This window comes from Equus caballus, chromosome 12, assembly GCF_041296265.1.
Source record: "Equus caballus isolate H_3958 breed thoroughbred chromosome 12, TB-T2T, whole genome shotgun sequence".
NCBI lineage: Eukaryota > Metazoa > Chordata > Mammalia > Perissodactyla > Equidae > Equus > Equus caballus.
The window spans coordinates 30,540,862-30,557,449 of record NC_091695.1 but is presented as its reverse complement, the minus strand read 5'-3'; the positions used below and the strand labels follow the sequence as shown (position 1 = coordinate 30,557,449).

The window sequence follows — 16,588 nt, the reverse complement described above, 5'->3', positions numbered from 1 at the left end:
GCTCTCAAGAGAACACCAAACCACCGGATCGCTGTGCCCTGACGGACACCAGCTGGAATGTATTCACCCGAATAAAGAAAACACGTCACTCAGGAGAGGCGGCCGTCAGCCCTGGAAGGACAGCAGAACAGGAAAAGGAAAACCGAGGCGACAGTCAGCAGCGCCCACCCAACACAGCGCGAGGCATGGGGTCGGCCTGGGCATCGTGCACCCCCAGACCTGATGACAATACTGCGGTGGGGGGAGGGCGGGCGACAGCACGTAGGGGCTGAGGCATCGGGTGCCCTGGGCCTGGCGCTGCCAGCCACGAGCGCCGCGCCTTGCCGCCCTGCAGCCGGGCGCGTCCTGCCTGCCTGCCTGCCCGGGCCCGTCGGCGCGTCCCTCCCCTCTCGCGCCGGACTGCTTCATGACTCAGGACTCCATCTGAGCGCTCCGAGACCAGGCTCCCTGGGAACCAGAAGGACACAGCCCAGGGCGGGAGCAGCAGGAGAGCAGGGCCCCAGTGCGCGCATGGACTGACGCGCCTCCGCGCCTCCCTGTGGCCTGCGGTGCCTCTGAGCGCCAGGCTGCCCGGGCCTGGTCCCCCAGGTCTCGGCGAGAGAGGGTCTGGGCCTCGGGGGCCGAGGCGGGAAGCCCCTGGGCTTCCTGGCGGGGACGCCCCCATCCTGTGCTTCCATCCCCAGCTTTTTCATTCTGTCAACTGATTTCTACCCAAGAAAGTCCACTCGACCACACTGCCGCCACTGAATCAGCCTGGAGCCGGAGATGAGCCAGCTGCGGCCGATTTGTCACAGGATGACAGCTTATTCTCAGTATCCTTTATTGGCAGTGGAAAACGCCTCAGTACTTTATTGAAAGAAAGCAATAAATAATACTGTGATAAAAATAGTTCAAAAGGAGACTGTACATACTTTGTTACATAATCAGGAGGTTCACACAAGATTAACAGAAAACAGAATGTAACAACGAAAGAATCGTACAAGGAAGTTAAAAGCAGAAACCGAATGTAAACCGTCCACCGACAAAATGAGCTGTATAATAAATAATGCACCGTGGTGGGAACACATTTCCTGCTGGCTCTTTAATGTGCCATTTAAAAAGGAAAAGTTACACCTGCTACTTAGACAGTCCAAAACGGCTATATCGTCAAAAGCTAAAAATGTACCAATAGGTCCCTCCTTTCAACATGTTTACAAACAAATGTAAAAAGATGATTTACATAAGAAAAAATAAGGCCTTTAGTAGAGTCGCACTGCGTGGTTTCCTGGTTTCAGGGAGCCCGCGCCTTCCTCTTCCGGCACGGGCGTCCCTGTGGAGCGCAGTGCTTCCTGCTTGGTCCTCAAAGAGCAGCGGGGCGGGGGCCCGCGTCCACCCGTCGGGGCAGAGCCCGGAGAGCCCCCCAGCCCTTCCTGTGGCCGAGAGAAGTACTCCCGGCTGGGGCTCGTGCCGGGCGCTGAGGACAAGCCGTGCGGGTCTCCAGGGACGAGCTCTGCAAGCTACTGAGAGCCACCAGAGATGCTCACAGTTCTGACGGCCCCTTCAGCCCAAATTTTATCAGAAGCTCATATTTAACACCAGGTACTTGCAGTCTGTTCACGCTGCAGGATAAAGCATTTCTTGCTAGAAAAAGTAGAGTAAGGTCAGTCATTAAAACGCAATTGCTTGAAATTAAGTCTGCTTGTTTCAAAATGATTGTTGTAGAGCTGGTTACATTTGTCAGGATAACGCGCACCATGTCATGATGATCTTACAAATGCAAATGCAGTAAAATCCTCTTCTCTCTCGCCGATTATTATTAAAAAATTAATGATAATTACAATAAACGCATAATTTACAAAAGCCCTGTATCTTTTCATAGGATTTATACATACAAGCATTACAGTACATTCGTTTGAAAGACTAAAATTAGATAGAAGAACAGAATCGATTTGAAAGGATATTTATAGCCTGGATATACATGAAAAAGTAACTAACTATATAAATGAAGTCATATGTTTACATAAATATAAGAAACATTAAATTCTAAAATATTTTCTCTATGGTATTCGTGAATTTTTCACTAATTAAAAACTCTGTAATAAAATATCTTAGGGTCCATGTAACAAGTATCAACAGATTGCAGATCCACTGAATTCTGAAAGGCCGTCTTCGCCGGGTCCCGAGCGCTGCACGGTCATCTGTAGAAGTAGTGTGGGTAAACTGGAAAGGAAGCACAAACAGGACAATCAGCCTCAGGACGGGCCGCCCAGCGCACACCTGCGTCCTGAGGCCCAGCCCTGCCTCCCTGCCCCTTGCGCTGTAGCTGCTTGAGAACTGAGATGAAACGTCAAGGAGTACGCGTATCAATGAGAAAATTCCTTGCTGACTTCCTTTTGGCGTATGTCTAACAGTTACCAATTAAAAAGATTAGGAAACCAATCAAACCTTCTGGCGGAGACGTGAAAAGTGGAGAGCGGAACACAGCCCCCGGCCCTGGTGCCACGAGCAGGGGCTGGGCTCCCAGCCCCACGTCACCCCTTCAGCGCGAGCGGGCTGCTCGTAACTGCACCCCTGCGATGGCAACGCAGCTGTGTGTTTAAAACCACCCACCAGGCCCTCAGGGTTCACGACAGCGTGGCCCCAGGAAACCTGGCTGTGCGGGGTGCGGCTCATTCAAGAACGTGTATTTCGAAGAAAGCCAGCGGGCGCCGCTGACCTGGGAGCGACACCAGCGCGGATGCCAGGGTCAAGGCGGAGAGCCGCCGTGCCGGGCGCTCTCAACCACGGGTGGTCGCCAGCCAAGAGCTGAGCTGGTGAGCTCCTGCCACGCGCTGCTCTCCTGCCTCCCCACCCCCAAAAGACATTAGCAGATACTGAAAAGAGTCCAGCACTTTCAGTTTTAAGGAAAAAATGCAAATACACTTTTTTCCTTAACAAATGAGGATACACGAACCCCTCTGTGACCAACTGTGAGCATACAGAACACCAGAACCACGTAACGGGTGCAGCCGGGCTTGCGTGCGTGTTCCTAAAGGCCTGCAGGAACGGAAACGGGCTCTCCGGGCCAGGCAGCGCCCCCGTGCGGTCACCCGGCCGCCTCTGCGGCCTCCGGGCACGCGGAGCCCTCTACTCACCACGGGGCTTCAGCAGGAGTAAGTCCTGACCGTGGCGGCGTCCAGCCTCTGCGCTCCCGACACGCTGCCTGCTCCGACACCGGGGAGGAAGCGTGCAAACACAGCGTGCGGTTAGTCTTCAGACGTCACACGGGGCACACGTACACACACATCTGCACACCTACAACACCACCTACTGAGGGCTCCCAGGGAAACTGCTAGATGGGAGCGGATGAGCCAGGGAAAGAGAACCTAAGCGTCGCCAGGAGGGGCTTCTCTTCAGCCCCCAGCAGCCCTGGGAGCCACTGGCAGCTAATCTCACGACAGCAAGGACGCGTCAGATGATACACACTTCGTGATGTCCTCTGTGTAAGTGACAACTACTTCAGCTGGTAAATTTGTTTCTCCTGAAACTCTCTAGATTTGCAGAGCAACTAGACTTTTCTTCGGGGCCTAAACGTGATATCCCCAAGGCCGGTGTGAGGTAGATAACCCGGGGCAGCGCTAGACACCACGGGGTGCAGGTGACGGGAGTCAAATGCAGGCCTGGCCTGAGGGAGACGCGCCCTCGGGCCACCTGCCCTCCGCGCCTGTCTGAGGGAGCATCCAGGGCACTCCTCCCCAGGGCCGGGCTGCAGGGGGTGGGTAGAGGACAATGACTCATCTAAGAACACTAAAACCCAGTCTCAGTTTCTGCCGGAAGTGATGTGTACCACTGATGCCTTGTTCCTGTCGAGAAACACACGGCACGGCCCAAGAGGTGAGCCCCGCCTCTCCCTTGCAACCTGGACAGAAAATGTGCAAACACCTGGAGCAGATATTCCCGACTGCCAATTACACACTTTGTGTTCCCTCGGGTCCAGCAGGAACACGTTTTATCAAGAATGTGCCGTGGTTCCAGAAGAGATGGCACGACAGCCGGCACTGTCAGTGAGCATGGGTCATCTTTCCAAACCCTGACCCTGAGGTCCCAGGAGGCCAGCTATAGCTTCCCCGATGCCCCTTATTTAAGAAGGCATTGAGCAGTCCACTCTCCCGGGGTTGGGCCTCAGTTTTCCTACAAGGGTCAACAGCCGTCTTCCATGTAATATATTCCCTACACCTCTCTCTAGGCTTATTTTTAATTTATCTGAACTCTAATCTCAATGTCGCCGTCAATACTGAACACGGGAAGTGTGACTGAGTCTGAGGAAACTGGGCACGAAGCTGTGAAGAAAATCAGAAGGCGCTCCGGCAGCCTATTCAATAAGTGGAGGGCCGAGTTACCGTTAGAGTTATACAAATTACCTCATGCTCCTTGGAATAAGAATGCTACTGAAGACACTGCTACTCTTGCCCCATTAACCAGATCACTGAGCTCTGCAGAGAGATGCAGGCTTCCAGCAGCAGTGCTGCCCTGGGGGCCATCTCACCAAGCGTCCGGCTGAGCGAAGGCTTTACACACACGCGCTTTTCTCTTATTTTGATATAAGCAAGTGAGAGCCAAACTCACAAACCTACATATGGGAAGGGCTAAGAACAGGGAAACTTGTAAAAGCCAACTCAGGACAATTTTTAAAAGCGCTTCCTTTCCCATAGCCGATCCATGGGCCACAGAGATGAGAATGAAGTCCTTCGTAACGGGAGTGGGGCTACAATGGCCCCAGCGGCCAGCACCACATGGGACCAGGACCCGCAGACGCCTCCTACGAGCCTGACGAGGAGCAGCCGTTTCACTGCCACAGCCGCTGAAGAGGACACGGCTGTACGACGACGGCCCTACAGACGGGGAGACTGAGGCACAGTGCTCGAGGCTGTGCCCCTCCTCAGCGGCAGAGCCAGGGTCCACAGAGGCCATCTGCCCTTGATCCTGTCATCGTGGGGGCCGCGGTCAGAGCTGAGAGGTCTGTCAGTAAAGCGCGGCCAACTTGTCATCAGCCGTGTCCTCCAAGCGGAGCGGCGGTCAAAGGGAAAACTGCAAGCTCCATCTGGAACCCTGACTGCAAGGCTCGTGCGCTCCCACGGCCCACCGCGCTCCAGTGACGACCTGCCCAGGCTCACCTTCTTCCTCCTCTCCGTCCTTATGGTGCACAGTGACAGGGACCAATGCCAGCAGGGGTGGAGGGAGGAAAGGGAAGGCTCACAGAGGGGGAAACTGTGTTCTCTAAGATGGACTCAGTCACCTCTCCAGGTGGAGAGACGTCCCGGGAGCACCCGGCGTGGCCCGAGAGCTGCTGCACCACCTTGCGGCGGAGCCTTCCAGGGCTGCCTGCCACACACACAGGCTACAGGACGTCCACTCAGCACGCCGAGAACACACACGACGCTCAGCTTTATTAGTTGGAAGGATATGCTAAGATTCAACCAGACAAGACTCTAAAAAACCTACATTATTGTTAAACTGTTATGCACAGATGTTAGGATTCATTTTAAAACACTTAACCTGGGCATGCACCAGTACTCAATGCCTTGTAACACATCCAAGAGGCCATTCTGGATCACTGTTAACATTCCAGCCACAAAGCTGCTCTTGCCGCCCACAGCGGCTGGCCGCCCCTGCACACCTACCGTCCAGCTGCGTCTTCTTCGGCTGCATGGAGGGTGAGGACAGAGAGGAGGTGACCCGGAAGTTGGCGGGGAGAGTCTCTGCGGACCCAGCAGCTAAGCCACGAACATCCTTTGGTCTAAATTTTTTTCTCCAAGAAGGTGCTCTCCTAAAGCTTTTATCATCGTCCTGGGAAATTAAAGGACAGAAAACAAGACTGATTTTAAAATAAAGGACAAAAATAGACAGCCAAGTTACCAGCCTTGAACCTGACTGCTGAACTCGTCACTGCATGTTTGTTCACACCTATTTAACCCGTTCCTGATAACCACAGGATCTACTGTCCCCACCGGGAACTTCTGAGAGTGACGGGCCCAGTAACACTATGTGGGGCCCTCACTGGGCATCGATGAGGACGGCCCTGGGCCGGCCAGGTGCATGTGCCTCCTGTTCATCACCCCGTTTCCTTTCTTATCTTGGAGAAATCATCTTCTTGCCGTATAAGATAATACATTTCTATTTGTCTTAAAATAGTTTCCAAGCTGTAAGCAGTTCTGCCTTAGAGCCGGGGAAGAGCCAGCAAGCGCTCCTTTAGCTGTCCTCCTAGTCACCAGGCAAACTCACGTTTTCTTAAGGGGCAACGAAGGAAAGAATAAAAACAGTGTGGGAACAAACGAGTCACGACTGTGTGAGGGGAAATTAACATGTTGCGTTTCTCTAATCTCCTTCTAACAGGTTTCTCCAAAGCACAGGGACTCTGGATTGGGGTCAGACATCCAGCGGTCCCCAAACATAGCCCATGGACGCCATGCCTCGGCTGCCACCAATGTTGATGGGAACAACATTTTTGAGGGCTATCAAAACTTCAATAGCAAATATTTTAAAAACAGAAAACCTCAGACTGAAAATACGAGTTTCTTACTATCTCATTTGTTAACACATTTTTGAGAGCAAAGCTTAGCTCAGGAGGTAAAATCATCCCCACCCTTAGAAGAGAGACTGCCGACGGGGCTCACGTGCGTATAAACAAATAATTCACACTGAATGCAAATTTAAATAAAATTCATTAGGCTGAAAACTCACTTCATCAAACCTTCTGTCCGTCCCCATGACCAAAAGGTTGTTAAATTCTCGTTCCAAGACAGCGCGAGCCTGAAATCATAACGAAACAACAATACCGCAAAGCTTCATCAATCTAATCTGAAGGACGTTAGCATATCACAACTGTTTTTCAAATCAAGACTTTTAAAAAGCTCAGGCTATAAACACCTTGAGCCATGACAGCATTTAATTTAATTGAATTAATTAATTTATTTGAGGAAGATTAGCGCTGAGCTAACACCAGCTGCCAATCCTCCTCTTTTTTGCTGAGGAAGACTGGCCCTGAGCTAGAATCCATGCCCATCTTCCTCTATTTTATATGTGGGACGCTGCCACAGCATGGCTTGCCAAGTGCTTCCACGTCTGCACCCGGGATCCGAACCGGCGAACCCCGGGCTGCCGAGAAGCAGAACGTGCGCACTTAACCACTGCAACACCGGGCTGGCCCCCACAACCACATTTTAAATTAGGGGATTCCTGCGGAGCCCATGGATGGGCTTTCAGGGAAAGGGACCCATGACCGCTGGCAGACTATCTACGAAAGTGTGCTCTGTGGGTTGGTGCTGGTCGGGGGATGGGGGGTATCGGCAAAAGACATACAATCTTCTGTAGAAGAAGAATAAATTTCCTGATTCTCAGGTGAGCCCGTGTGTCAAAAAGAATCACACAGGGCAATAGAAACAAAATTAACAGAATCTCCATCGGTGTACCTATGAGCATTTCTCTTTCCACGTAAGAACTAAATACATGTCGTCACTCCTACGAGCATATGGACTTGAACGAAGTTTCCCCTTTTTTTTTTATCGCAAGACTCTCATGCTGACAACAGAAAATGGAAGGACAGGCAAAACTAATGAAGAATTAAGCATTGCTGGTTTGGAACCAGTATTTTGTGGATTAGGGATAGTTGTCTGAGGTACTGTGAAGTTTTGTGTCCACTAAGTTAACCAGCTAGACGTCTCCATCAGGAGACCTGACTGAACGCTGAGTGAGAGCCGGGCCGGCTCTGCAGCATACCTGTGTGTTCTGCTTAGGGATCCGTAACAAGAGTGCCAGTGCGCTGAAATCGAAGGTTTCATCTAAGGCCACAAGTGCACCGTGAACGCCACTCTCCACCAGATTGTTTGCATATTCTTTAAGACCAATTGAGAGGATCCAGCGAATCACTCGATCGTTGCTCCACACAAGCACGTCTACAGGTGAACAGAAACAATTAGAACGGCGTCTGCACAAAGCTGTCTTCATCATGCACACCTGTAACAGCACACAGAAGGTGGGCAGGCAACCGCTGCTGCATTTAGAGGTCACGCCTCGGCCCTCCTCCATCGAAGGGAAACTGTCCCACTAGAACTCATGCTGCCAAAGAACCCAAGAGCAATGAAGTTCTTACGGACATTTATTTTCCAGAGAACAGAAAATGAGGAGGATCCAGGGTCAGAAACCAGAAGGACAGAGAAGAAGCTGAATGCCCACCAGGCACGAGCGCGCTTCCTCTACAGCCTTCAGAATTTCTGAAACACTTTCTTTTCGTCAGAGAAGGAGTTGGCACCCTGCTCGATTCAACACAAATCTCTCATTTGTAATCTTGAAGCTTGTTTCCTTGAAGCCTTTTTTGTTGTCTCATTTTAAAAAGAGAGAAACTTAAAGATACTCTCCAGCATATCAGAGACTGGGGGGAAGATCTTACACCACACGAAGTGATCCATTATTAAATTCGCTCTAGTAGAGATCTAAAAATAGCCACTCCATGAAAATATCTCCGGATGCTCACCAATCACTAACAAAGACAACTTTTGTCAACTATAAAAAGATTTAAAACAGATACAGAAAACAGACAAAACTGATTTACCCATTTTATTTCCAATGCCCTTTTATACTATACACACACACACTATATATATAGTATAAAATATACACACTACATATATAGTATAAAGTGTGTATATATATATAGTATAAAAGCTGGCTTACGGTTTTTCTTGTGATTCACGTTAGCTCAATCATGACCAGACTATCCTTTAAACGGGCTGTGTCCTCAACCAGTTTTGTCTTCAGTTTCTTTCTTTGTAAAACCTGGGGAAGAAGACAGCACTCACACGCACAGGGTTGTGGGAAGGATTAAATAATTAACCTCTGAAAGTGCTTCGAGTTCTTAAGTCTTACCTATTATTATGACTGTTGTTAGTGATTTCTTTATTCTGAAAATTCTGGGAGATTTTACTTTGAGCTTAATCGTTAACGTCTTACTTAAAAGCAGACTATTGTAGTCGATGCTTTCGAGGCATGCCGGGTGAGAGGCTCCCATTGCATCTCCCCACCTGCGCTCTCACTGAGCCGCCTCTGCCATCGTCCCCTGCTAAGGAGCTCCTCCTCCACCTCCAAGGCCCAGCTGAACCAGCGCCTCTGTGCTGCCCCCTGAGCCCTGGAGGCAGAGACACAGGGCTCCGTCTGTGCTCCTGAAGCCCTCTGATAAGTGTCTAGAGCAGAATCGCCATACTGGAGTCCAGTGAGCCGATAGCAGAGTCCTGCCCGTCTGTGCCCTGGTGTTACCCAGCAGTGTGGCAGGGGGTGGCATTTCTGAGTGAAGGAGTACACACGTCAGAACAAGTCACAGGAGGAGTGTTCCCCTTGAGACGGTTCGCGCAGACTGACGTAAGCACAAGAAAGTAGGCACAGGTGCTGTGGCTCAGAGGAGGACCGTGCTTCCTCCCAGAGATGCAGGGCGTGGTGGCGCACCCTGGTGGTAAGTCACGAGCTGCCCCACAGCACGGCCGCACACAGACAGGTGCTGTGGTGCTGCGGCCAGGGAGCGAACCTGGGCCGCTGAGTGCTGGGGGCCAGACTTGAACCACCAGGCCATGAGAGGAGGGTCTTCAAAGCACTCATCTCCAACCCTCCCTCCTCTGTAAGGATGCCAGACTAGTTTTCTCCACTTAACAAATTTCCTAATATTTTTAAAAATGGGAAATCACTAACCCACAGCCAGCATCATACTCAACGGGGAAAAACTGAGCGCCATCCCCCTGAGAACAGGAACAAGACAAGGGAGCCCACTCCCACCACTCTTACTGAACATAGTACTGCAGGTTTGGGCCAGAGCAATTAGGCAAGAAAAAGAAAGAAAAGGAATCCAAATTGGCAGTGAAGAAGTGTAACTCTCACTGTTTGCAGACGACATGATTTTATATAGAGAAAACCCTAAAGAAGCCATGGCGGGGCCGGCTCGGTGGCTGAGTGGCTAAGTTCGCGCGCTCCGCTGAGGCAGCCCAGGGTTCGGATCCTGGGCACAGACATGGCACCGCTCATCAGGCCACGTTGAGACGGCGTCCCACATCCCACAACTAGAAAGACATGCAACTAAGATATGCAACTATGTACCAGGGGGGTTTGGGAAATAAAGCAGAAAAAAAAGATTGGCAACAGTTGTTAGCCTAGGTGCCAATCTTTAAAAAAAAAAAAAAAGAAGCCATGGGAAAACTATTAGAAATAAACATCTACAGCAAAGTTGCAGGATACAAAGTCTACTTACAAAAATCAGTTGCATTTCTCTACTCTAATAACAAACTAACAGAACGAGAACTCAAGAATAGAATACCATTTACAATCGCAACAAAGAGAATAAAATATCTAGAAATAGGGGTGACGTCAGCAACATGGCAGCGTGAGCTCACCCAGGACTCTCTCCCCTCCAAATTACAACTAAAAAGAGCAACTGCTTTCCAACCAAAAAAAAAAAAATCCCAATAACAGAAACCCTCACAGACCCACAGCAGCCAAACGACGGAAGGCGGAGAGGCTGGAGCCGCCCTCAGAGGAGCTGGAACGGGGTCTTCGCTCCCTCCCCTAGAGACTGGGATCGCTGCCGTGGGTGTGAGAAGGAGCAGGGGAGGGGCCGTGCATTGGGAGATCGTGCAGGACTCCCACCGCTGGAGCAGCGGAAACCCTCTAACAGGGGACAGCTTTCGCGTGGGGGAACCCCAGCAAGCCAGGGCCCTGGGAGACCAGAGAGCGAGAGCTGTGCCAATCCAGGTCGGCATGAGAGAAAGTGTCCCTCCTCCCTCAACCCATGCTGGGTGCCACCATCGTGGCTGAAGGCGCAGGGCTCAGAACCAAGGCTCTCGACCCCCATCTAGTGGCAACAGGCTGTACCTGCAACCAAATAACAGCATCATGCGCAAAAACCTCTCCTCTACCATCCAGCAATTTATAAAAGTTCCAGTCCAAAAGGAAAACAATAAAAACACAGAATTATGTCCTGAGGGCTTGGAAATGGGTAAAGTAAGTCAAGAGGAGTTCAAAATAGCTATCCTCAAAATACTCAATGAGGTAAAGGGAAATATAGAGAAACAAGTCAACAAGTTCTGGAGTTACTTCACAAAAGAGATTGAAATTATAAAGAAGAATCAATTAGAAACACTAGAGACGAAAAACACAATGGACCAGATAAAACAGAATACAGATTCCCTGAATGCCCGTGTAGACACCATAGAGGAGCAAACTAGCATAATCAAAGACAGGCTGAATGGCTCCAGACAGAGGAAGAAAGACAACTAAGAATTAAAAAAACTGAAGAAAAGCTCAGAGAAATAGCTGACTCAATGAGAAAATGCAACTTAAGAATCATCGGAATTCCTGAGGGCGTGGAAAAGGAAAATGGAGCAGAAAGTGTGCTCAACGAAATCAGAGAAGAGAACTTCCCAAATCTAGGGATTGAGAGAGAAATGTGTGTGGAGGAAGCTTTCAGATCTCCTACATTTGTCAACGTAAAAAGACCTACTGCAAGGTACATAGTAGTAAAAATGGCAAAAATGAAGGACAGAGAAAGAATACTCAGGGCAGCAAGGCAGAAGAAAAGAACCTACAAAGGAACCCCTATCAGACCTTCAGCGGATTTCTCGACAGAAACCTTACAAGCTAGGAGAGACTGGAGTGACATATTCAAAACTTTAAAGGATAAAAATCTTCAGCCAAGAATACTCTATCCAGGAAAAATATCCTTCAGATAGGAGGGAGAAATTAAATCTTTTCCAGACAAACAAAAGCTAAGGGACTTCGTAGTCACAGGACCTTCACTCAAGAAGGCTCTCATACCTGAAAAAAGAAAAAAAGGGAGTAAGGGGTCACAAAACACAGAGTAGGGAGACAAATAGACAGAAGCTAAATAGGATAGCAAATATTCAACTATAGCATTAGGATAAAGGGAAGGAAATCACCAAAGCAAAGATAATCTTATCACTCTAACCACAAACTCACAACACAAGTTGGAATAAGAGATGAAAATAATAATTTCGGAGGGGAGGAGGAAAGGGACTGAAACAATCTAGGCTAAGGAAGTAAGAGACCACCAGAAAATGGACTATGTTATACACGAGATTCTGAATACAAACTTCAGGGTAGCCACTAAACTGAAAAACTGAACAGAAACATAAAACATAAATAAGGAAAAATCTAAGAAACCCAGCCTAAGAAACTGCAGAAGTCAATGGGTAGGCTAAAACACACAGGACAAGAAACAAAGGAAACACAGGAAAACCGGAAAACGAGCAACAGAATGACAGCATTCAGCCCTCATGCATCAATACTCACCCTCAACGTAAACGGACTGAACTCGCCAATAAAAAGACACAGAGTGGCAAAATAGATTAAAGAACGAGATCCAACAATTTGTTGCCTCCAGGAAACACACCTCAGCTCCAAGGACAAACACAGGCTCAGAGTGAAGGGGTGGAAGACAACACTCCAAGCCAATAGCAAACAAAAGAAAGCAGGGGTCGCAATGCTTATATCAGACAAAACAGACTTCAAGATAAGGCAGGTAAAGAGAGACATAGAGGGCCAATATATAATGATCAGAGGGACACTTCATCAAGAAGAAATAACGCTTATAAATATCTATGCCCCCAACACAGGAGCACCAAAGTTCATAAAGTAACTATTAACAAACCTAAAAGAAGATATCAAAAATAACACAAAAATAGTAGGGGACCTCAACACCACACTCACATCAATGGATAGATCATCCAGACAGGAAATCAACACAGAAACAGTGGAGCTAAACGAAAAGCTAAAACAGTGGGACTTCATAGATACATATAGAATGCTTCATCCAAAAACAGCAGAATACACATTCTTCTCAAGCGTGCATGGAACATTCTCAAGGATAGACCATAGGTTGGGAAACAAGGCAAGCCTCTACAAATTTAAAAAAATTGAAATAATAACGAGCATCTTCTCCGATCATAATGTTATAAGGCTAGAAATTAATTACAAGGAAGAAGCTGAGAAAGGCACAAGGATGTGGAGACTAAACAATACGCTATTGAACAAGCAATGGATCATGGAAGAAATTAAAGAAGAAATCCAAAAATACCTGGAGACAAATGAAAATGATAGCATGCTATACCAACTCATATGGGATGCAGTAAAAGCTCTATTAAGAGGAAAATTCATCGCCATTCAGGGACATCTTAACAAACCAGAAAATCAGCAATCTTAAACTACACCTAACTGAATTAGAGAAAGAAGAACAAACAAAGCCAAAAGTCAGCAGAAGGAGAGAAATAATAAAAATCAGAGCAGAAATAAATGGTATTGAAACAAAAAAGGCAGTAGAAAGGATTAATGAAACAAAGAGCTTGTTCTTTGAGAAGGTAAATAAAATTGACAAACTCCTAGCCAGACTTACAAAGAAAAAAAGAGAGAAAGCTCAAATAAACAAAATCAGAAATGAAAGAGGAGAAATAACAACAGACTCCACAGAAATACAATGGATTATAAGAGAATACTACGCAAAAACTATATGCCAGCAAAATGGATAACCTACAGGAAATGGATAAATTCTTGGACTCCTACAATCTCCCAAAGCTCTCTCAAGAAGGAGGAGACAATCTGAACAGACCAGTCACAAGCAAAGAGACTGAAACAGCCATCAAAAGCACCCAAAGAATAAACCCCCAGGACCAGATGGCTTTCCTGGGGAATTTTACCAAACTTTCAGAGAGGATTTAATACCTATCCTTTTCAAGCTATTCCAAAAAATTAGGGAGGATGGAACACTTCCTAACACATTCTACGAGGCCAACATCATGCTGATACCAAAGCCTGACAAGGACAGCACGAAAAAGAACTACAGGCCAATACCGCTGATGAACACAGATGCAAAAATTCTCAACAAAATTTTGGCAACCAGAATACAGTAATTCATCAAAAGGATCCTACATCATGATCAGGTGGGATTCATACCAGGGACACAGGGATGGTTCAGCATCCGCAAATCAATCAATGTGATACACCACATCAACAAACTGAGGAATAAAAACCACATGATCATCTCAATAGATGCAGAGAAAGCATTTGACAAGATCCAACAGGCATTTATGATAAAAACTCAACAAAATGGGGATAGACGGGAACTACCTCAACACAATAAAGGCCATAGATGACAAACCCACAGCCAACATCGTACTCAATGGGCAAAAACTGAGCACCATCCCCCTGAGAACTGGAACGAGACAAGGATGCCCTCTATCACCACTCTTATTCAGCATAGTACTGGAGGTCCTGGCCAGAGCAATCAGGCAAGAAAAAGGAATAAAAGGAATCCAAATGGGGCGGAAGAAGTGAAACTCTCGCTATTTGCAGACGACGTGATCTTATACATAGAAAACCCCAAAGAATCCATTGGAAAACTTTTAGAAGTAATCAACAACTACAGCAAAGTGGCAGGATATAAAATCAATTTACATAAATCAGTAGCATTTCTATACTCTAATAACAAACTAACAGAAAAAGAACTCAAGAACACAATACCATTCATAATCGCAACAAAAAGAAGAACATACCTCAGGGTGAATTTAACTAAGGAAGTGAAAGACCTATACAATGAAAATTACAAGGCTTTTCTGAAAGAAATGGATGACGACATAAAGAGATGGAAAGACATTCCATGCACATGGATTGGAAGAATAAACACAGTTAAAATATCCACTCTACCTAAAGCAATCTACAGATTCAACGCCATCCCAATGAGAATCCCAATGACATCTTTACAGAAATAGAACAAAGAATCCTAAAATTCATATGGGACAACAAAAGACCCTGAATTGCTAAAGCAATCCTGAGAAAGAAGAACAAAGCTGGAGGCATCACAATCCCTGACTTCAAAACATACCACAAAGCTACAGTAATCAAAACAGCATGGTACTGGTACAATAACAGGTGCACAGATCCATGGAACAGAACAGAAAGCGCAGAAATAAAACCACACATCTATGGACAGCTAATCTTCAACAAAGGAGCTGAGGGCCTACAATGGAGAAAAGAAAGTCTCTTCAACAAACGGCGCTGGGAAAACTGGAAAGCCACATGTAAAAGAATGAAAATTGGACCATTCTTTTTCACCATTCACCAAAATGAACTCAAAATGGATCAAAGACCTAAAGGTAAGACCTGAAACCATAAGGCTTCTAGAAGAAAATATAGGAAGTACACTCTTTGACATCAGTATTAAAGGGATCTTTTCGGACACCATGTCTTCTCAGAGAAGGGAAACAATAGAAAGAATAAACAAATGGGACTTCATCAGACGAAAGCGCTTCTTCAAGGCAAGGGAAAACAGGAGTGAAACAAAAAAACAACCCACTAACTGGGAAAAAACATTTCCAAGTAATACATCTGACAAAGGCTTAATATCCATAACAGAAGAAGAACTCACACAACTCAACAACAAAAAATTAAACAACCCGATCAAAAAATGGACAGGAGACATGAACAGACATTTCTCCCAAGAAGATATACGGATGGCCAATAGGCACATGAAAAGACGCTCATCATCGCTGATCATCAGGGAAGTGCAAATCAAAACTACACTAAGATATTACCTTACACCCATTAGAGTGACAAAAATAACTGAAACAAATAGTGATAAATGTTGGAGAGGTTGTGGAGAAAAAGGAACCCTCATACACTGCTGGCGGGAATGCAAACTGGTGCAGCCACTATGGAAAACAGTATGGAGATTCCTCAAAAAATTAAAAATAGAACTACCATACGATCCAGCCATCCCACTACTGGGTATCTATCCAAAGAGCTTGAAGTCAGCAATTCCAAAAGTCCTATGCACCCCAATGTTCACTGCAGCATTATTTACAATAGCCAAGACATGGAAGCGACCTAAGTGCCCATCAACAGATGACTGGATAAAGAAGATGTGGTACATATATACAATGGAATACTACTCAGCCGTAAAAAAGAACAAAATCGTCCCATTTGCAACAACATGGATGGACCTTGAGGGAATTATGTTAAGTGAAATAAGCCAGATAGACAAGACAATCTCTGTGTGACTCCACTCCTATGAGGAATTTAAACCTGTGGGCAAAGAGAACAGATTAGTGGCTACCAGGGGAAGGGGGGGTGGGGGGTGGGCACAAAGGGTGAAGGGTTGCACCTACAACACGACTGACAGACGATAATACATAACTGAAATTTCACAAGATTGTAACCTATCATTAACTCAATAAAAATTTTTTTAAAAAATAAAATAAAGTAAAAAATCTCACAACATGAAAAAAAAATACCCAGGAATAAATTTAATAGGGGGAGGGTGAAAGGGGTGATTAAGCACACGTGTGTGGTGATGGCTTGTAATTAGTCTTTGGGTGGTGAACATGATGGAATCTACATAGAATTTGAAACATGCTATGATGTACATCTGAAAGTTATATAATGTTATAATCAAATGTTACTGCGATAAAAAAATAAAAAATAAAAAGATCTATACAAGGAAAACTATAAGACATCACTGAAAGAAATCAATAATGACAAAAGAAATGGGAAGATATTCCATGCACATGGATTTGGAAGAATAAGC

The 16,588-nt window shown here is 46.6% G+C and overlaps 1 protein-coding gene across 1 annotated transcript in view; it reads right to left on the bottom strand.

The window, feature by feature from the left end:
* Nucleotides 1-815: 815 nt before the first annotated feature.
* LOC111775940 (liprin-alpha-1-like) overlaps nucleotides 816-16,588 on the bottom strand; it is a 100,945-nt gene continuing 85,172 nt past the window's right edge. The window contains exons 25-28 of the mRNA XM_070229133.1: nucleotides 7,735-7,910; nucleotides 6,700-6,768; nucleotides 5,640-5,805; nucleotides 816-3,181 (exon numbers count right to left, since the gene is read on the bottom strand). Of these exons, the coding sequence (XP_070085234.1) occupies nucleotides 3,123-3,181; nucleotides 5,640-5,805; nucleotides 6,700-6,768; nucleotides 7,735-7,910 (470 nt within the window). The 3' untranslated portion in view covers nucleotides 816-3,122. The remainder of the gene's footprint in view (nucleotides 3,182-5,639; nucleotides 5,806-6,699; nucleotides 6,769-7,734; nucleotides 7,911-16,588) is intronic.